Source organism: Temnothorax nylanderi, unplaced genomic scaffold (genome assembly GCF_030848795.1).
Source record: "Temnothorax nylanderi isolate EJ_2023f unplaced genomic scaffold, tnyl_v1.0 TNYL_tig0327_pilon, whole genome shotgun sequence".
In the NCBI taxonomy this organism is placed as follows: Eukaryota; Metazoa; Arthropoda; class Insecta; order Hymenoptera; family Formicidae; genus Temnothorax; species Temnothorax nylanderi.
The window spans coordinates 65,433-87,529 of NW_027249389.1; the positions used below are offsets into that span (position 1 = coordinate 65,433).

General features: G+C 37.1%; 3 protein-coding genes across 3 annotated transcripts; all 3 read right to left on the bottom strand.

The window, feature by feature from the left end:
- Positions 1-5,308: 5,308 nt before the first annotated feature.
- Positions 5,309-8,831, bottom strand: LOC139781295 (MYG1 exonuclease-like). The gene is made up of 6 exons (XM_071720146.1): positions 8,501-8,831; positions 8,149-8,357; positions 6,683-6,778; positions 6,377-6,595; positions 6,062-6,284; positions 5,309-5,984 (listed from the first exon to the last, which is right to left on the bottom strand). Exons 2-6 carry the CDS (start codon positions 8,265-8,267, stop codon positions 5,586-5,588), a joined length of 1,056 nt encoding a protein of 351 aa, XP_071576247.1. The 5' UTR covers positions 8,268-8,357; positions 8,501-8,831; the 3' UTR covers positions 5,309-5,585.
- A 1,066-nt stretch (positions 8,832-9,897) lies between these two features.
- Positions 9,898-11,718, bottom strand: LOC139781290 (uncharacterized). The gene is made up of 5 exons (XM_071720138.1): positions 11,416-11,718; positions 10,646-11,248; positions 10,440-10,505; positions 10,283-10,375; positions 9,898-10,083 (listed from the first exon to the last, which is right to left on the bottom strand). The coding sequence occupies exons 1-5, from the start codon at positions 11,716-11,718 to the stop codon at positions 10,042-10,044; spliced, it is 1,107 nt and encodes a 368-aa protein (XP_071576239.1). The 3' UTR covers positions 9,898-10,041.
- Positions 11,719-12,372: 654 nt separating this feature from the next.
- On the bottom strand, positions 12,373-14,776 carry LOC139781291 (uncharacterized). Its single transcript, XM_071720139.1, has 6 exons — positions 14,771-14,776; positions 14,236-14,565; positions 13,085-13,639; positions 12,903-12,968; positions 12,740-12,832; positions 12,373-12,510 (listed from the first exon to the last, which is right to left on the bottom strand). Exons 1-6 carry the CDS (start codon positions 14,774-14,776, stop codon positions 12,469-12,471), a joined length of 1,092 nt encoding a protein of 363 aa, XP_071576240.1. The 3' UTR covers positions 12,373-12,468.
- Between the last annotated feature and the right edge of the window lie 7,321 nt (positions 14,777-22,097).

Here is a 22,097-nt window from a genome sequence, read left to right on the forward strand (position 1 = left end):
CCTCTCCCCCCCCTCTCCCCCCTCTCCCCCTCCCTCTCTCCCCTCTCTCCCTCTCTCCCTCTCTCTCCCCTCTCTCTCTCTCTCTCCTCTCTCTCTCTCTCTCTCTCTCTCTCTCTCTCTCTCTCTCTCTCTCTCTCTCTCTCTCTCTCTCCCTCCCTCTCCCTCTCTCCCTCTCTCTCTTCCTCCCTCTCTCTCTTCCTCTCTCTCTCTCTCTCTCTCCCTCTCTCTCTCTCTCTCTCTCTCTCTCTCCCTCCCTCTCTCTCTCTCCCTCTCTCTCTCTCCCTCTCTCTCTCTCCCTCTCTCTCTCTCCCTCTCTCTCTTTCCCTCTCTCTCCCTCTCTCTCTCTCCCTCTCTCCCTCTCTCTCTTCCTCTCTCTCTCTCCCTCTCTCTCTCCCTCTCTCTCTCTCTCTCTCTCTCTCTCTCCCTCTCTCTCTCTCCCTCTCTCTCTCTCCCTCTCTTTCTCTCCCTCTCTCTCTCTCCCTCTCTCTCTCTCCCTCTCTCTCTCCCTCTACCCCTACTTCATGTATAATTCTTTGAAATTCAATCAATTATTTCCCAAAAAATTGGAAAAATTATAAAAACCGGTTTCCAAAAAGATCAATAACAAAAATAGTACACTTTATAACACTTCCCGGGAAATTCTACCCCTACTTCATATACAATTCTTTAAGATTCGGTCAATTAATTCCCGAAAAATTGAAAAAATTTTGGTACCGGCTTCCAAAAAGATCGGTAACGAAAAATTATACACTTTATAGCACTCCCCGGAAAATTCTACCCCTGTTTAATCTATAATTCTTTGAGATTCGGTCAATTATTTCCCAAAAAATTAAAAAAATTAGAAAAAATCCGGTTTCCAAAAAATCGATAACAAAAAACTATACACATAGTGGCACTCCCCGGAAAATTCTACCCCTATTTCATATACTTTTGGTAAAAATTTGATCAATAATTCTTTGAGATTCGGTGAATTATTTCCCGAAAAATTAGAAAAATAAAAGAAACCGGTTTCCAGGAAATCTGTAACGAAAAACTATACACCCTATAACACTCCCCGGGAAATTCTACCCCTATTTTATATACTTTTGGTAAAAATTCGGTCGAATAGTTCAAGAGTGTATAAAGGACATACATACATACATACATACATACATACATTCTTTTTTATATATATAGATTAACATTGTAATTAATTATAAATCTATAGATTCAACTATAGACATAATGATTATAAATAAGTCGTATTTCAATACTTATCGATATATCGTCAATATATATATATATATATATATATATATATATATATAATTAGGAACTTTAATGATTATATATATATATCATTAAAGTTCCTAATTATCAAGGATAATGTGGACAACAAGATGAAGATATTTTATATCTTTTGGAAGATATAAAATCCCTATAGGGGAGACCGGGGCTAGACCGCTACCGGGGTAAATCCGCTAAATCAAATATCTCGGAACCTGTATATTGTGCGAACTCGCTATTAACATTGTAAACGCTGTTTATGGTACCCATGTGACCAACGGAGTTTCGGCAGGTTACCTGCCGTGTTATGATTTTTACGAGGGCAAACGTGTTTTCGGAAGGTGAAAGTGAAATTTTCTGCGCGTGGAAATATTGTAATATCTGCAATAATATTTGCTCTCCAAATCTCGAGGTACGTGATTATAAAGAGTAATGCATGCTGAACACGAATCCAGTGTAGTTTTTTCATTATCGTTAATGTCTAATATTTCGTGGGCAATCAAACCTGAAACTTATGTTTGGGGCTTATCCGCTAGTAAGCACCCGGGGCTGGTCCGCTAGTCTCGTCACTGTGGCGCGCCGGGCGCACGACTTCAGCTCACGGCGATTTCAGGTTAGGTTTCCCTCGAGCGTGATTCTGTCTTCCCTTGCACGTGCGTCAGTTTGTGTAAGAGGGAAATGGTACGCACTTATCGTCGCAAAACGGGTGTTTTGGCCGACCGAAAAGATGGCGGACCGTTGTTTTCGAGATCGCTCGCGCTCACGGCACGTCGGCGAGGTACGGCGAGGCACGGCACGGCTCTGAGATCCCGCGATTTCCGCGCGAGAGTTGACATGCCGCGCGCGCGGTAGATCGTCCCGACTCCCGGCCGCGGTAAATTGTCGTTGTTGGTCGTTAAGTCAGTGACAGTCGCGCGTGCGACCGCATCGTCCAGCGTTCGCCGCATCGTCTCGGCGTCATTGTCGCCGCCGTTGTAGTGGTGGTGGTGTCGGTGGTGGTCATCGTCGTCGTCGTCGTCGTCGTCGTCGTCGTGGTGGTCGTGGCCGTCGTCGTCGTGGTGGTCGTGGCCGTCGTCGTCGTGGTGGTCGTGGCCGTCGTCGTCGTCGTCGTCGGCGCGTCGAGGAATCGGCGCGAGGACGCCGTCGAGTCGGTAAAATGGTCGCGCTCCACCGCGAGCTTTTCTAACCCCCCTGTCGCTATTTATCGCTCCCCTGCGAGAAACGCGGCTTGGTTAGGTTGCTCGAGGGTCCGCGCTGATCCTATGGCACCGGAACGCCGTCACGCGTGTTCCCCGTGGTTGCCCGCGTTGACAATGTGACGTGCCGTTGGGGAGTTTACGATTTGGTTAACCTCTGTATTCACGTGCCTAAATTGTTTTATGGAATAGGTAAAACAATTATTTTTTAATAATGTTTCGCATAAAAATTTTAAATAAATTTTTATATTTTTCTCTTAAAAAACAATTATTAAAATGTATCCTATCATTTTTCAGGATTAGATGTACGTATATATATTGAAAATGCAGTGTAACGGATTAACCCCGGGGGGGTAGCGGTTCAACCCCGGCATTTTTGAGATTTCAATTTTTGCACCGTTGTCGTTTTTGCTCTATACCGGTTAAACAAAGCGACGTAGATAAAAATTTCCTTAATAAATTTTGTAGCTAAAGGTTCACTCTTTACAGTGGTATACCACATTTAACTTCAATTATTTATTTTGTTGTTAAAAATCGGCTCCGAAAAAAAACTAACGGTCTAGCCCCGGTCTCCCCTAATATAGCGAAAATTGTTTTAATTTGTAAGTAACTTTAAAAGACTGAAAGATACATGTAAATATGTATTAAAATTAGTAATTTTAAATAAAATTACGATGTATTTGTGTGTTAGTTTTTCCTCAGATGATAAAATTACACCAATATCGTGTCATATGGATCTTAAATCTCATTGTTTATCAAGAGACACGGTATATAGTGTCTCGCGCCAAGTGTAAGCGCCAGCAGCACGGGCAGCGAGACTGAAAGTGTCTCTATACCCCAAGCATTGAGTTGAGCGGAAACACGATGGTCATATCTAAAAAACGGCTAAGCGGATAAAATTTTTAATAGGCTTAATCGATTGCTTGGGGTCCTATTATTTATAAAAGTGTCATTATTTTTTTTTTTCTACATCGAATATTAAGGGAGATTTTTTAATATATATGTTAAAATCGAGTAATTTGGATTAAAAAAACGTCATCAACGTCGTCGTCGTCCCGGTGTCTATAATCGACATTTCAATACTCGCGTACATCCTCACACCCCCCCCCCCCCAAGCACCCTTCACACCCTTATTGACCTGCATCCACGCCATATATTTCACTATCCCCACTCACCACAAACACCTTAATATACATAAATTTAATTCTTCTATCGTACTTGACAGATTAATAAAATATTTAATGCAAAAGAACTTGTTAATGAGCATAAAAAATTATGTTTATCATGATATTTATAATTCCTTTATTATTATATCTAGATATTAAAATAACAGAATATTTTGTCCAAAAAAACTTATTGTTGCTAAATAAGTATCTATGTATTTCAGTCAAACTCTATTAAAAATATACTGTTTGTGTAGAAAAATTTCAATTTTCTCTGATCGCAATTACGATTCGATAAAAACGGAGCAGCCTGTATTAAAAAAAGAATGGTTGTACATGTATAAAAGAGAATCCGAGGTTCGACACACACACACAATGCCACATAGCAGTCCAAACTTTAGGATAAGTATTGGTAATCATCCAGCAGCGCTTGACCTCACTAACAAGACATGAAGGCTGAGTATCATCGATTGGCAGGGAATCCTCGAAGTTAATCTTACGGACGAAAATTTAATTGCATTCAATCGTCTATTCCGTGATCAATTAGATTTACTAGATTATAGCTAAACCGATTTATTAGTTGTAAAGTTAAATTAAAGCTGAGATATTCTTTGTCATTAATTTTTTCCGTAGTTAAGTTTCTTCAATTTTGGAGTCAGATTATTTGTTGAGGAAATACTTCACAAATGTTTTAGGACAAGATACTAAGGCTACGTTCTGATATTCACCGCCAGTACTGAAAATCTGTAGTGTACGTAACGTGAACTAACGTAGATTTTCAGTACTGGCAGTAAATATCGGAACGCAGCCCAACACAAGAACTACGCAAAAAATTTAACTACGCATGTAGTTCTTTTTTGCAGATCGTTTTATTCGCATTCTGCCCTATCGCGGCAGTAAAACCGGCCTATTCGACATACCACGTCGGTGTACCGCTCGGACCAAACTGGACCAGAAAGTCCTGGACACGCCGGAAGTAATGCAGGCAAAAGCGCATCTCGCCACTTAGGCTTACAAAACCAGAAACGCATATTTACGGAAACATGCTTGCTGTTCATGCATCTGAGATTACGTATGGCGCGCCCATAGGCGCGGACAATCGGGTGGTAGACTGCACACCATGCGCTGCCCAGACTAAGACTACCCATCTCACCACTCACGTCCAAGTAAGACACTCTTGGTTTAAATATAATTACACACTGGGCAATAGCTATTCGTGACCGATATTCAACACAGTACTGCCCTTCATTATTAAGAGTCGAGAACCATCGACATAACGTTGTGTCGATGGTTTCGGTAATAGTTTTTTGTAATTCCTTCGCCTCACAATATACCGATGAATAATTTAATTAAATGTTTGTTTACGTAGGAGGTAGCCAAGACGATCGGGCTGGTTCCATAAGGTGCTCTGGCATATACATCTTCGCCTGCATTTTACTGCAGTTACGCTCCTAGTTAGATCTGACGGTCGAGTAATCGACAGTAATCGACACTCCCGAAGTGGCTCAGGCTAAGGCCGCACATTTGGCTGCGCACGCTCAAGCAGCCGCTTGGAACGCTGATTGACGAATTTAAGCAACCATCGAAAATCGCGGTATCGATAAAATCAAGCTATCTCTTCCCGATCGCAGAACATGCGGAGAAACTTGTACCACATTTATGTGAGAATCTGATGTGAGGACACTTTGACAATAAATGAGTCATATACATTTTTTTTAATTTCTGGTATAAGTATGTAATTTGATTCAGTCTTATTGAATATACAAATATATTCAAAAGTATTTAACGCACAATTCAAAAAATAAAATGATTTTCTTATAATGGGACTCAGTGAGTGTTAAACGATCGGAGTCTTTAAATAGAACAAAATGTACGCAAGCGAGTTGCGTTTAATTAGAAAAAAGAATGTTCTTGAAAAATGTTCAATAACCATCATAAAAATTAAAAAAAAATCAATAGTCTAGACATCGTCATTTTTTATGATGATTTGCGTGGTTGCACGGTTTTCATCTTGCATGGTTTTCCCAATCTTGAGCGCTTTCCGCGCCATGGCCATTGCACCTTCCTTATTTTTGTGACCGCCGACGGACCGACCAGAAACCACATGTATGGCGCCTTCAATTCCACAGGCTTCCACAAGAGTATCATTGCTCAAACCGCCCCATGCTTCCGGTAATAACATTCTGTACTCGGAACTGTTCAACTCTACTGGCATGCACTCAATCCAATAATAGGGTCTAACTTCAAAAATGACGTACTTTATTGATGGCGACACGTTCATCTCCTTTTCCAAATGAAACAAATACTCCTTACACGATAAAGGTTGCGACATCGTTATTATCTCTCCGCTCGAATCAATCTTACAAGAATGTTTTACATTAAATGATAATCAAAAATATATCCAAAACAAAAAGACAAATAGAGGGTCTTCCTTACTTCGAATCGACTCTCCATGGCGCGTCGCATGATGTTTCTCGTCGGTAACAAAATGTTTTTCGTTCCGCGCACAATTTCTAAAAATTCGTCCCGAACCAAAGCCATGGCTTTCTCAAATTTTCTCTCGATATTCACATCCTGATTGTACCCATGATGTAAATGGCTGTACCACTGAGGACTAAGTCTGCTTACGCGCGAGCTTAAATCGGTAACTGATCGATACCTAAAACAAATGGATATGCAATAATTCTGGAGAAGCGTACTGCGCAGCATATAACATCACAAGGGTCCACTTGCAATGACTCTGCATCGTACATCGGCACACCGTTAGCTATAGCATCGATTTCCTTGATTAGCGTATCATAAGTAATCTTAAAGATTTCATCAATGACTCTGTCTTCTGTTATGTCCGGAAGTACACTCCTCAATATCTCATGACCAAAATGGCAGTAGATTAGTCCTGCACTGCTTAGTTTTTCTGTCCAATTGTACCCTGGGTTCTTCATAACGGTACCCATCGATTCCTGGAATTCTCTGATGCAAGAAAAAAATAAATAATAATGTGACAAAAACAGAGAGATTATCTTTAATGGTATATCATTAAAAAATATGTTATTTTACTTCATGCGAGAATCGTATCGATTTCTGGAAGGATCATACTCGCCGCCAACATTCACCACGATATCACAGGCATCTAAGACACTCGGATTTCGAGATCTAAAAATTTAATTGCATATCTATAAATTTTGCAACTTAATATTTCCTATTCATTTCGTTTCGATATTATAATTTATGCCAATTCCCTTTCTGGATTTTAATGCGTTAAAACTTTTACTCGATAGGAAAATTGCGCAAATATTGTACATATATAATAATTGTATCATTCAATTAAGAGGAATTTCACAATTATTGCACTAAGATAATTCGCCATAACTCGGTTTTGTCATGAAATTTCTGAATAATATTTGTACAAAAATTGATAAATTCAATTTTAGGTTTAAATTTTGCACAATTATTTTGACATTTAGGAAGCAAATATAACCGATACATAATAGTTACATATGGAGGGGTAAAAGCCATAGTGGTGTAAGTCAAATTTTTTAAGATATTGGTTCGTGTGCATAGATGCAATCTATACAATATATAAATTGGCAATATTTTTAAAAATTTGACTTACATCACTATAACTTTTACCCCTCCATATATACCATCGTTCATCATATTTTACATACGAAAAAGGATGCCATCTAACGGCGACTCAGCAAATACAGAATACTATACATTACGTAATACTGGGGCTCGATTCTTGAATTCATTCGAAAGAGAAACGTATGCACACATTCTGCTCTTACAGAAAAGTAGCAAGTTGATTGGTTCTTGTGGCTTTTAGTCAAGCAACTTGCAACTTTTCTGTAAGAGCAGAATTCGCGCATACGTTTCTCTTTCGAATAAATTCAAGAATCGAGCCTCAGGAGCAAAACGTAATAAAACGCAAATATATTTCTCAATTACTTCACAATTATTTTTTTCACAACTTCTTTTCAAATTTAATGTTGCAAATATTCTGCTAAGATAATTCGCCATAACACTGTTTTGCTGAAATATTATTTAGAAATAAATTGTGCAAATATTAATAATAAATATTTATTAATGATTTTATTAATGATAAATGTTTGTACAATTTATTTCTAAATTTATCTTTTTTACTCCACATTGGAAGGAAAGTGCAGCCAGTTCAGCAATAGAAAATAGACCCTATATGTTTCAATATTAGCAACAATACTTGTAGAAATTTACATCATTGTGCAAATATTGATAAATATTGATAAATATTGATAAATATTTGCACAATGATGTAAATTTCTACAAGTATTGTTGCAAATATTGAAACATATAGGGTCTATTTTCTATTGCTGAACTGGCTGCACTTTCCTTCCAATGTGGAGTAAAAAAGACAAACTCTAAACTAGTTCAGCAATAGAAAACAGACCCATAATTGTAACATTCCAAATTTTATCCAGATTTTGTCATACAATTTTATATATAAATCTGTTTCTATTAGGGTTGATTTTCAGTTGAGTGATTACCTCACTATAGACGCATCCTTGTACTGTGGTAGCAGCTTTAATAGTGCACAGGCAAAAACCCCAGAGCAATAAAAAGATCCGTCCTGCGTGCCGATCCTCACGGTCGATTTTTTCGACATTGTTTTTAGAGCAGCGTTGAATAAACACGCTTCTCGCCACGTGAGAAGGTTGGGAAATCCGCCGGAAAGCGCGTTTCTTGATATAATCGACTGAAAACTCGGATCATTATACTGAATTACGCAATCTAATGTTATATCAAGTAAATATATCGCTATTTAACGAATCCTTATCAGATCGTAGCGAAACATGAGTTCTCCATCAGAAGTTCTTTTTATTGAGATTAGGTACATACCTTAACGTTGCACGTCACAGAACGTACGTCCCTTATAGGAACTCGACTTCTTAAACTAACCGACTTCAACTTCCAATTTTTAACCAGTGCACAGTGATGCCAGACGGCAGACCGAACACCGAACCACAGATATACATCAATATACACTAAACTGACTGAACTGATCGAACCAGTGCTGCAATTTCGTGGGATGTGAGATGTGTGAGTGACGTGAGAGCCCTCAATTGGAACGCCACTAGAGTCCTGTAGGGTCACTATTTCTAACGTCTGTTAACCGACCGTTAATTATAGAAATAGCCAACTCGAATCTTCTATTGACTATTCTGAAAAGTTAACGGTCGATTAAAAATTAACAGATGCTAGAAATAGTGGCCCGTGTATGTAAGTATATCATGGAAGTCATTGTGCTCGTGTGCGATGCTGCAGTCCTGACATCACTGAGTAGCACGGATATGAACCAAATAGCGTTTTATCATCTCGAAAAGTGGATTTGGCGAATTTGGCTACGTAGTTCTACGTTCATGATAAAATGGATGTAGAGGCGCTGCGAATTAGCACAATTTCAGAACTCGCTAGATCGCGGGCACGCGGCGTGGCCGATTTTATTCTTCTCTCTGGTTCGTTTTATTTCTGTACTTTTCTTCTTTATTTCTGTATAACTTTCTGTTTTTTAACTTCTGGACATTCAACTATGATGATGCACAATGCTAATTTCATCTGCTTCAGTTTGAGATAACGGTTATACGGATTATTTTGTTGAGTATTTGACATATATAAAACACGCACACCTTTTATATTAACTTTGGTTTCCTTATCTTAATTATTTTGGTCTAATTAGCTTAAATTCAGCTTTCAAATTCATACTACTTGCTTTGGCACAATGTCATGACCAGAGAGATATATTTGTGATACTTTTTATTGATTTATTCATGACTTAGGTATTTAGAAATTTTTTTTAGGTTTTTAGAATTTTTTTTTATATTATTGTATTCACAATGTATTCCCAGATAGCCAAGCATTCCTTGGCATAAAAAGGAAATAGTGTTTGGCATAAGTTTCCCTTCAGTTGTCATCATATTGCTGTCACCGGACAACAGTAATTTCGTTTAGAGCAACTTAAAAGCATTATGCAGACAACGATTACCTTACGCAAACAAGCGGAAAGCTCGTAGCATACTTATTGCCATAAAAGTTGCCACAATCTGTTGGCAACCGTTTTGGTGGTAATAAGTATGTGGCAATAAGTAAATAAAAGTCGGCAATCCAATAGGCAAAATCGGAAGCCGCTTTCCTCAATATTGAAGGCAACTTAGCAGAGCAGTTTTAAGCAAATTGACAGCAACCTGCGGGCAACTTGCTACCTGGGTTGTATTATAGCGTTTCTCCATCAGTTTTGGTTTTGTGATCAGTTATAATTTTACATGCTTTTTAATTATCGAACTGTGATTTATACATTTATAGATTTACACTTGAAATAAAGGACCAATGGTCGAATGGTCGAAACGTCGTGACAACTATATTAAACAAAGAGAGTCCATGACTTATACTATTAAAGTTAAATACGTCATTACCACAGTAGCGATCTGAAATACAATGAGAATTTATTTCTTGTTGTTAATAATGATATAAAGAATTATAGGCTGCGGTCCACTTAACACTACAAAAATGATTTGAAGCATTCTTCTTCTCCTCTTTCTTTTAATGAAGAAAGAAGAAGAAGAAGAACGCTTCAGATGTTATTTGTATAACATCAAATGGACTGCAGCCATAATCTCATCTTACTGGAAGGAATATTGTCATATCCAGTTCAAAGAATTCCGCGGCTGTGAAAGAATATCTCCTATGATAAAAATATAACATCATTTCGATTTTGTCCTGAAACCAATTGCTTTTGTTAAATTGTTACCTACAATCCGGCTGAGGAAAATGTAAAACTTACCATACGGCATTTCTTGTTCGAAAAGGGTAAGCCATATTTTATCACGCGCTCTTCCACGCGATTTGCCTGAAACGATAGTAATAACATGCTACACGAGAGTCGACAGTTTGGTTTCGTTTATTCGTCTATTTTAAAGAAAATATCGAATAGTCGAACATTTTAATGAACACGAAAAATGATATTACAATAAAGCTCTCGGTTTTTACCTCATAGGTCGTAAAGTGATACATTGTGAACAAATAAATATTTTGAATCAATAAATCCAGTACATCTATAAAGAGGTCTTGTATATTTTTGTGCTGCTGCAAATTTTTTATGATTGTGTATGTAATTGAAGTAAGTCCCAGTAATGTGGACATGAGGGTGAGCAAAGCGCCTATCCCGTATAATGCGTTTATCAGTTCAGCACTATCGAGAAGTACACCGTGCAAATAGCGCACGTCGTAAACCGTGATTTCGCCTAGCGATCCGGTTACCGGTAACTCCGAAACGTGAGGGACTATCGTCTCGTTCAGGTGACGAAAACGTTGGCGTATCAGATCCAGAAACATGCACATTATTAAGATGCGATAAGTGCCACTAATGTTAGGAACTATATTTCTCAACATGAATGATATTCCTTCCAATATTCCTTCCGATCTCCCTTCCGATCTCCCTTCCGATATAGCATCACCGACGTCATAATAAGACTCCCAACTTAATATGATGAACGTGTACACGAAAAACAGATACGTGAATATATGTTTGTCCTTCCTTGGATATTTTAATGCTATCGCCTGTTCGTCGTATGTCAGAAGTTTGTCAGACAACTGCAATAATTACGCGCAAAATGTGATGTAATAATTTACTTATTTATGATTTGAATTTGTTTAAAGGTAACTATGTTAGTTACCTTTAAAAAACGTTTATCTTTATCGAATTTATGGCAATACACGTTTTGTATACGAGAAGTATACGAGATCAAAGACTCATTTACCTTAACGAAATTCTCGCTCCAAAAGGCTGCCACAATATAGTAAGGGGCGAAGGAAACAAAATACATACTAGTCTGCAGGATGTCAAGTACCTTGTCCTTTATTTTAGCTCTTTCAACAGGCGTATCGATGTACCTCTCATAATAATATATACCCATGTATAAACAATGAAATAAGATCCATATTAAACAAAAACAACAGCTCCAGGTACTGCTCGATTTCAATCGGCCGTTCACCAAATTGCACGAAAATATACCTAATGCTTTCTCGAGCATTATTAAGAGCTTTAGATTTCGAAAAGGCATTTTTTGCGTTGATTTCGTTGATATTGATTTTTGACACGGTAATTGCTTTTGAGAGAGTTATTTTTAATAGAAGAAATATCTTTAATGTAAAAATATTATTACATAAATTTATTAAGCTAAGCTAGCCGATTTGTGGAACGACCGAACGATTGCCGTCACGCCATGCAACTGAATTTTACGTAGACATTATCGACTTCGATTTTTATTCCTTTTTATACCTTCGTCGAATCACGTTTTGCCGTTACGCACGTCCATACTTTCCGATGCAATCAGTCTGATAAAAAACGGAGATTAAGATTGTGACAAAGCACCGACACAATCGTATTAACGATCGTCGAATCACGCGTGTACCCTAACGTTGCATATCCATTTACGACACGTCAACTAATAATAAAAAATGGCAATGGCATTCGTCTACTTAAAGATACGTGTCGCGTGTTACGGTTTCTGTTCCACATCGAGTCACGCGACGCTTGTGTCAGCGTCGATATAGAGTCGATAAAGAATCATGATTTTGTTACATGAACATGCATTAAGCTTGTTCGGAATCTATGTCAATGAGATACTATCAACTCGTCGGTTATTATATTGCGGACTAATGATTAAGCATGGTACACACATTTGCACATATTTGTCATAATATATGTCTCGATACGCGATTAATTTTTTTATTATATTTATTTGTTTTTATTATATTTGTTTTATTAGAATATACAGATATCCATACCATAAATATTTTAATAAAGAAGATTATACCAGTATTATGAAATAAGTTGCTAATGACGCAACAATCTGAAAATAATTCAGTATAAAAAAATTTAGTAGTAAATATGTAACAAATATTTAATTTATAAAATTATTTTTTCCATATATAATATTAATTTTTTAATTTTTTATTTAAAATAAATTAAGTTAAATTAATATTAATTTCAATTTCAATTTTAATTATTTTAGTTTAAACAAAAGTTAGTAATAATGATAATAAATTAATTTAATTAATTTTAAGGAAAATATTACTTACGGAGTGAAATAAAGGCATGTCAATCGTGAAAAATCCTGCCGCGTCGAAAGACACGCAATTGTGTAAAAAATACGTTAAAGCACTAATTTTAGTCTAAAACGTGAAAACAAGTTAATGTTATACAAAACATTTCCTTAGATAATCACATTTCTTAGATAATCACCGTCGTTTTTCCTGAATGAACAAGCATGGTCATACTTTTGTTCAAGACACACGTAATGTTATTTGCCTGAAATATACCGTTTGTATAACAATGATTTTTTTTTACTAAATGTAAGTAAATAATCTAAAATTCTTCAAAAACAAAACGAATTTTGTAGGTAAAAGGAATTGAAAACTTCGCACCTCTTCCGTTGTACAATGAGAAATTATGCATATAATTAGTATTAGCATCATCGGAGGACAGACCAACGAGCAGGCTGTCGATGCGCTTCCCTTCCGAAAGATACTCAGGTTCGCAACAACGCACATCATGAGAAATGAAAACGATAAAAATAGAGGATATCTGTAAATATCATTGAAGGCTTTGTGAGCGTCGTAAAGCATCAAATACATAATTTGTACATCCGATATTTCTATTGCGTTTGGTTCACGTCGCTCTTCGTCCCACGACACATTCGGCGCGATATTCTTGTTCAGATGTCTGAAGCGTACCAGTACGAGGTACAACAAGAGAAACTTTTCCAGAAAACTATACATTTGTATGATCATCATACAAAGATCTAACAGTAATGACAGGAATATGTCGCCCACCAACTCCGTAAGTATCATCACGTTTACAAGCAACAGACTAACAAAGATTAATAAAAGCGCAACGATCCAGGGTATCCATAAATTGTCTCTCCTTTTGTTTTTTATTTGTGCGACTTTGTAGTCATAACCATCCAATCGGTCGAAAAACTGTGGAAAAAATAAATATTAAAAGTAAAATGAGAGAATAATTTGTGATTCACTATGGAAACTCATCTTGTTCTCTAAATCTTATAGAGTGGTTTCGCTACTAATATATTAGAGTGATTGCGATAGTCACTCCAAAAGAGAGGGTTGTCACTCTAATTTGAGTAAATGCGGGCACTCATAAGGTAGAAGTGAATTTTTCACTTAAATTTTTAGAATGACTGCTCTACTGAAGTAATCCGATCTCATTCTAAAGCTATAGTGAATCACGATTCACTAAAGATCGACTGATAAATAACTTTAATAGAGTGAAATTTTTCACTTAAAATTGTAGAGTGATATAATTCACTCCTATAGACACTGATCTACTGCATTCGAAAAGAGTGCCCTTTCACTCAAATGGAGTGCGATTTTATTCCAATTTTTAGAGCGCAATTTTACTGTTTCTTAGAGGTGACGAATCGCTCAAAGTGCACAGGCTCAATTTTCATTACACTTGCACTTTTCGTTACACTTGCACCTCTCTTTCTTTTCACTCGTTTTGAGTGATATTTCACTCTTCGACTTATAAAGAGTAATCTTTATCCCATCTTCCTCACCTTTCTGAAGTGATTTTGCGAAGAGTAAGCAGTGATGACATCGGCACTGAGACTTATGCATCCTAAGAAATGTTTCGCGAAATGTACTGTTATCTCTAAATAAATACGCTTTAATTTCACAAGATACAGGAACAAATAATATATGCACGTGACGAAGAGGCCTATCCAAAAAACGCAAATGCCGTAAGTGGGCCTGGAGCAACGCTTCACTTGACCCACCGTGACTTTATTGGCAAACAATCCGCACAATTTGAACAGTAATAAAAATGGCCTTATGCATTCCGCGCAAGTTTTATCAGCACTCTGTACGCATAGTTTTAACACGCGTTCCTTTAATACACGTATGTTTTTGGAGAAAACTCTTATTTCTCGCGAATATTTCCGGCGAATGTATTCGATACTCATGGAGAAAATATTAAATTATGTTTTCAAGCGTCCGAATACACCGCTCGAGAAAAATATGCGTCGCTGCGATCGAACGCACTTGTAAACCGTCACGCAGTCCGCATAGCACTATCTATGTTCAATTGTTCACCCTCATATGCTGATAGCTCTTACGTCATCACACCCCTAATGGTTATTTTTTATTTAGAATTTTAAATAATAAATTAGAAAGAGATAAAGCACTTTCATAAAGTATTATAATCGTACGATTATTATTGATAAGATTAGGATTATATAAATAGGGAGTATAAATTAGAATTAATAAGACATAACGTAATAGGCTTATGTTTAACTCAAATCAGTTTGATAATAACACGTAAAATAAGTATTTATAAAAGTATATACAGTTTTAAACAAATTGCTATTTATAAATTATTAGAATATATGAATTCTTATATAGTCTTACAATATAAAATAATTGCAAAATTACCGTATAAATCGCACAAGTTTCTCCTCTAACTGCATCCAGTAAGGTCGGTAAGTTACCATTTACATGAACACGCCATTTTATATCGACTACCGAGACGCCTGAGCCTGCTAACACGTTATACTTTCCAGATTGGAAGGTTGCTCCTAGTTGGCGTTATCAGGTAAAAAGAAAAAACCATCTGAAATTGACAATACGCCATACACCGCAAATTAATTGTTTAAAAATAATTGCTATTTTTAAATTATTAAAATATATGAATTCTTATATAGTCTTACAATATGAAATAATTGCAAAATTACTGTATAAATCGCACAACTTTCTTCTCTGCACTAATAACACTATTAATTAAATAATAAATATCTGCAAGCTTCAATTATTAAAGAATGTTGCCAAGTGTGTACCAAGTTAACAAATATGTATATAAGGTACGTTTTATTGTATATATTTAGTGACTTTATTACTTATAACATGTAAATAAAATACTTGTTTTTTTTATTTTTCATTTTGCAACGTTTACATTAAGATCACAAAGACATTTCCATAAATATTAAAAATTATATTATTATCATTTATATATATGTACGTATAAATCAATAATTTTTAATGTTTATGATAATACCTAAATTTATCAAGAAAATATTTTAGTTTCAGTTTAATAGAATATAATAAAGAAAGATAATAAAAAAAGACTTTCAATCTGGTTCTCTTTTGTACGCTTTATTATATACATTATATTTTACGGTTATTGATACGGAATGACAGCTAGATTGCGCAATAGCTTCGACAAAAATTACATCCCGGGTAGAATAAATAAGAAATCCCGTCTCCCTCTCTTTCTCTTTTTCTTCTTACGATCTCTCGCGACGAAGCGTCTAAATGTATAAGATTCGAAAATCTTGTCCCCGGATGAGTGGTTGTTCGGGGGCAGTCGATACATTCTTATTTCCATACAAAGCCTTTCAATTTCCCTACTGAGCCTTTGATATTTTGCAGGACGAGGGTCCCTTTGCCCACACCGCGACTTCGATCCCTCCCTCGTTCCCATTGATCCTAGCCCAGCTTTCCTTTTCGCGCGGGGAAATTATGTAAACTACCACAATATAATGTATACGCGTGTGTGCATGTGTGTGTGCTTGGATCGAAAATTCACAGAGAATCATATTTGTGATCGCGGACATTGACATTTTGTAAGTGTACAAGATGTCGATGGCAGGATGTCTTATTAATTAATTGCGCCTCGAATTGCGTGCGCAACAGCTGCAAATATCTTTTCTCTTTATCTTATTGTTAGTATAAGGGTGCTAGTATAAAGCACTTTTGGAACTTGATGCGAAGTGTAATTCGTGCAGAGAATCCGACGCCGTAGCGCGGTCCGATTGTGCACCGGGAAATTTAAAGCAGAGATTCGCTACGATAACGACCGAAAGGACTCTCTCGGATGTGAAATTTCTTTCTCGCGGCCGCGATATCTCTTTTGGGAAACCATGGTAGCAGAGGCAGGCACAATGATCTCCTTCAGATTGTCAAACGCGTCGTTTAGTCGCGGGCACTTTGTAATGATATATCGTTCGTCTTATGAAGAGGTAGCTGCAGTCCGGGCATTGTGCTACTTTTGCGAGAACATGACCGGCAGCACGGTTCGACACGCGTTAGATAATTCGTTCCGTGGATACTTCTTACTTTTTCGTCAGAACCCTTTTTTGACCACCAGTAAAGAAAGGTACTAAGTTCCAATTCTCGATTAAGACGTTAAAAGTTGCCATTATGTCCGAAGAGCGATCTATTATGACAATTTCTTTGTAATGCAAGATTTTTAAAAGATGCATGAAAGCTGAATCTTTCAGCACCTCTTGAAAAGGATGCTTATAGGTACTAAACGGGATTTGAAAGTTTTTAACGTTGTCGATTACTTGTGTGAAAAGTATACTTGTACTTAAATTTAATAATAAAACGTCGGCATAATCAATGAAGGACCATACAGTTCGAAGGAAGAAAATAAACATTCTCCTATTTATATATTTTTGCAAAAACTAAGAATTCCGATAATATTATATGTTCTATCTTCTAAGAACAAAATTACAAGTATAAAGTTTAATTATTATTTGCTGCTGCGATCATAATCGACGCTCCTTTATTATAAAATAGTACTCTCTTCTTGATAATTCATATTTTTATTCTTTTTCGACAAATAGTATCAATAAAATAAGCGAAAGTAGTATTGCAAGAAGCACTCTGACAGAAGAGAATTCTGACGTATATTAACGATGATCTTTGGCAATTGTCAAGCACGACATGGCGTTATTCTGCGTGTCGTACGATTTTCACGAATTCTTACGAATTCTAACTGATTTCTGTTGTGTCGACACAACGGATAATGGATGCCGGGATACCACTGCGCGCGGACTGCGAATGAACGATCCAGCAGGAAGATTAATCGTGAGCGATGCAAATGATGAGATGGAGAGTTTGTGTCCTGCCTGAATGAAAGCCCATTACGAGCATCTTCGAGGAAACCCTCTCGATTGCGCGTAGGGAAGGCCCGTAGAAGGGAGTGGAGAACGGGCCGGAGGACCGAACGGAGTGACATTGTGTCAGTGAAAGTTGAGTGAAGTGACACTCGAGATAAATGTCCTGCCGGTGTTACACACCAAGAGAATCTCCGAGAGACTCGCCGAGACCCTCGTCTTTCCACATGCTATTCCGCACATGCATCGTCCACACGATTCCCTTTACCCGCGTTCTCCAACGATAATCGTCGACGATGTTTTCGATAATTGCAGATATTCTGGTACAAGCTAAAGGAATGCGCGATGTGATAATTTCTCTTTCCCTCTTTTACTTACATGGCAATTCTTTTACTTCTGCAGTAGATCAAGCATTTAACAATGCACCGGTATCAACAACGATCTGCCGCAGCCGATGGGGATCGGATCGCGTTTACGACGCTTCGGCGAATGTTAAAGGCTTCCACCTTATAACTCACCGAGAAATCGGGGATCATTAGACAAACGGCCCGGGTTCAACCCCGGACGGCGAACTGCTTTCCCGCAACTGTCCGGTTGACCTAAATCTTGGGAAAACGGCGAACTGACGGACCGGACAAAATTCCACGCAGATGCGACGTTGCGCCATGACACGTACATAAATTTTCCTTTTCTGCCTACGAGCCTTTTGTTGCCGTATAATTTTTTCCCTTTCTTCCTATACGAACGCAGTCGTGCATTCTTTAGACAAAGAATGACCACGGTGAAAAAACGTGTAACAAGAACAGGCACAAAAAATGTTTCAGATAGAGAAATAATTAGACATCGAAGAAAATAAAAAGAAAATTTGATCTCTAATTTTCTATCTTAGTGAAACGAGCTGTGCTCTATTAGTTCTTTTTAACGTTTTGTCCCTTTAATCCTCGGATTCTAATCAAGTCATCAGTTGTAATATTAGCTAATAACTTTACAAAGCAGAATTTATTGTAAAATATTAAAGTGTGAGATTATATCGTATTCATGATTCTGTCGGAAACTTATATAGAGAATGTTCCATTTTAATCTATTACTCCTTTTATCTTTGCAGGATAAGGTCGAATCAAAAATATGTTCGGAGAAAAATTGTATAATCTGAAGAGGAACAAATAATAGAGTAAAATTAATGATAAAATTAATAAAAGAATTATATATCTGAATTGTAATCTTTTTACATATCTTTTTTTAAAAGCAACTATGCGTTTTCTTTACACCAATTAATTTATCTCATTATTCTATGCATAAAAGTGTTAAGATATCATCATCAAAACATTAATCTAAATACGAAATAATTTATATTTTATATCAAAATATGCTAGAATAAAATACTCTTTATAATATTATGAAAAAATCGTATGATTCTATTTAAAAAAGTCGACCTTGAATTTTTTATGAAAAAAATAAGATTTTTTTATTTTTTCAGACCGCAAGTTATAATTTGCGTGAAATAGACTTTTTTGAACTGTCACAAAGGTCTCAAAAACCATTATGATGAACACCTTGTATATATACACACATCAGAGTATCGGATAATAAGTATAACACCCGCGTATAAATAATTATTTTCACAGCACTTCTTCCAATACCTCGCCCCGCACGTAGCAACGTAAACGCTGGAATGTCTTTTCTCTCCGAATCGCGTAAACGCATGAAAATCTTTATTAATTAATAACTTATTATTTATTGTCATAATCGCAAAACGATACAGAATTTTTCTATATATATATATATATAAATTAACTAGTATATAAATTAATAATAAGGAATAAAATAATAAGGAAAAAGCTTTCTTATATTTTATATACAGGGTGTCCCAAACTCGGACCTTTATAACTACTCGTGTAGTTATAAAGGATATCATAACAAACATTTATTGTCAATAAACTCATGTCCGCAAATAAGCCGTTTTGACACTAGAGTGGTTTTTTAATTGAAGTATTTACAGTAGTTATTCGAAATGGTGACCATTTACTTTCATATAAAGATTGCAACGTCGATTTATGAATTCACGGACCCTGAAAATAATGTTGTATTTCAACTAGCTATATAGACATAAACAACTAGTCTTTGATTCACTTGATTCATAATGCCAAAATAGGTCATTTGCGGACATGGGTTTTCACTCTTATAAAAGGCATGTTACTAGTAAATTTATTTTTTATTGAAGAATTGAAACTTTTTTTCCGCGATGCTGATTAGTTCTCTCGCTTGGCTCATTTCGTACTGAAAGAGTCATGTTTTGACAACTTATAAATGATAGATTATTACAGATTGATTTTGGTTATCTTGATGCGTGAATAAGTAAATATAATAGTCAAGAATAAATGGCGCGCGCAAAGCGCGCTACTAGACACTACTTTGTATTGAAAATGCTTATTATATCAGTTTTTATAACTACCCAAAGATTATCGGTCGAATTTTGAGACACCCTGTATATATATATATATATATATATATATATATTACATAAGAAAGCTTTTTCCTCTTCTGTGACACTTTTTTACCTCGCTTTTATGCTTTTATTACCTTTTCGTCAGCTAGTCATTGACCTCTTACATTTTTAAAGCTAGTCATATATAGACCATCCTCATCATAATTTAACGAGGATACACCTTTTTAAGCTTGAAATTTCATGAAATTTATGATGCTTTTATGGTTTAAGAAATAAAGAAACCGCACAGAAGCCACATCACGTCCGAATAATTTTTCTGATATTCAAGTTAAGATCTTTTTTATCGCTAACATACTCTACATTAATAGAATAGTGTAAATTATCTAAAAATGATTTAAAGTAGTAGTAGGCAGTTACTTATCTAAAAATTAATAATTCACATATCTATTACTTTTTAATTTATCAACTTCTAACTATGTTTACAAGAGAGAAATCGAACATTTCCTTTGAGAATTCTTCAATTGAAAGCAAACTGAGCAGGAAGTAAACGCACATCCAAATATCTGCCCTCAAATCCTGTTGATCTCACCGGCCCTCGGATTACTTGGTAATTTCATTTAGACCGGCGAAGCTCTTCGGGATTGTGCTTACGAAAGGACGCGAAAGAATGGTCGCGAAGAGTCGCAGGAGTCGCCAGGATTTGCGCGACGGTACGAGTGATCTCTTGGAAAGATGGACGTGCAGTTGATTCTTCAAATCAGTGCACGCCTCGCCGAATCTTTCGTCGTACAATACCAATGTTTGGACACACGGCGAGCGAAAGGCTTGCACTTCCCTTTCTTCGGCGCGAGCAAACAGTCCTCTGTCTCATTCGACAACCAATGCGATTGGTCGACCGTCCGTTGGAGTTTCTCTTAAATTCCTTCGTCGTTTTTGCGATATAACAAACGATCTTCGCGGTCCGGATCGCTCGATCGAGCTGATCCAATACACAAGGCGCCTCAGTAGAGATGCATAAGCCAATACACAAAACACCTGCACGCCGCCGATCATCCGCCTTTTAACGGAACACGCGATTGATTGTCAGGGGGATTATCGGAAACTGATATAATTCATTTCTGATGTACTCCACGCGAAAGCAGTACGAATTTCTTCACGAAAATCGCGGAGCAAATTGGCTCAGCCGTCGGTGTGCCTATCGTTCACGCTTCGCAGAACATTGTGTAGCTCCTACGGCCTTCCGCACACGCAGGCAATCACCGACACGCTTCTGGAACGCGCGCGCCATATGCCAGCCGGTGATTCCACCACGGTCACGATAATTTGCGAAACCATCCCCGGTAATGAACCCTCCGCCGCGTGCTCTGGTAGCGGCTCCGAACGTCGACGATCGATCCCACCAGTCGAGTCATCCAAAACGTAAGGTTCCCGAGAAGGTGAGGTACTCTGTGAAAACTCACATCTTACACCGTGCCGATTCAAGAACTCATCCGGATCCCTTGACCACCACTTCGGGATACGAGAGAACAACGAGAGGCCGAGAAACGCGGAAGCTGTCAAACGCAATCAACGTCTGCGATGAGTTTCCACCAAGCTTCGGAGCGGATTCTTTCTTCGCCCTCGTGTAAAACGAGTTTTCAGGGAAACGCAAAAAAATTAAGGGCCCTTACGTGCCGGTTCGATTCAAATTGATTTCGCCGCGCGTTTCTGCTTTTCCTTTCTCATTGTGGTTCGCACGCGGTAACGTTACGCCGGTCTCCGTATCGGGTTACATCGGAATTGTAAGTACGATTATATAAGAAACACTTTTTATATATATGTAATATGTATATATGTATTTCCGAACGCAACGTCGATGAAACTCGTAGAATTCTTCAAAAACACTTTTTATTGCATAATCAGTTTAAATAAGAGTTTTTAAATTCTTTACAGTTATTTAGATGCTTAGCGTCATAAGTAAAATCAAATCGATTTAATTAGGGGAAGAGAGGGTTTTTATCACTCCAACGGGAGCTGTGTTGTAAGTCTGACAAGTTAGTCGGCGCGCAATTTATTAAGGTTGCAGAAATATACGTGT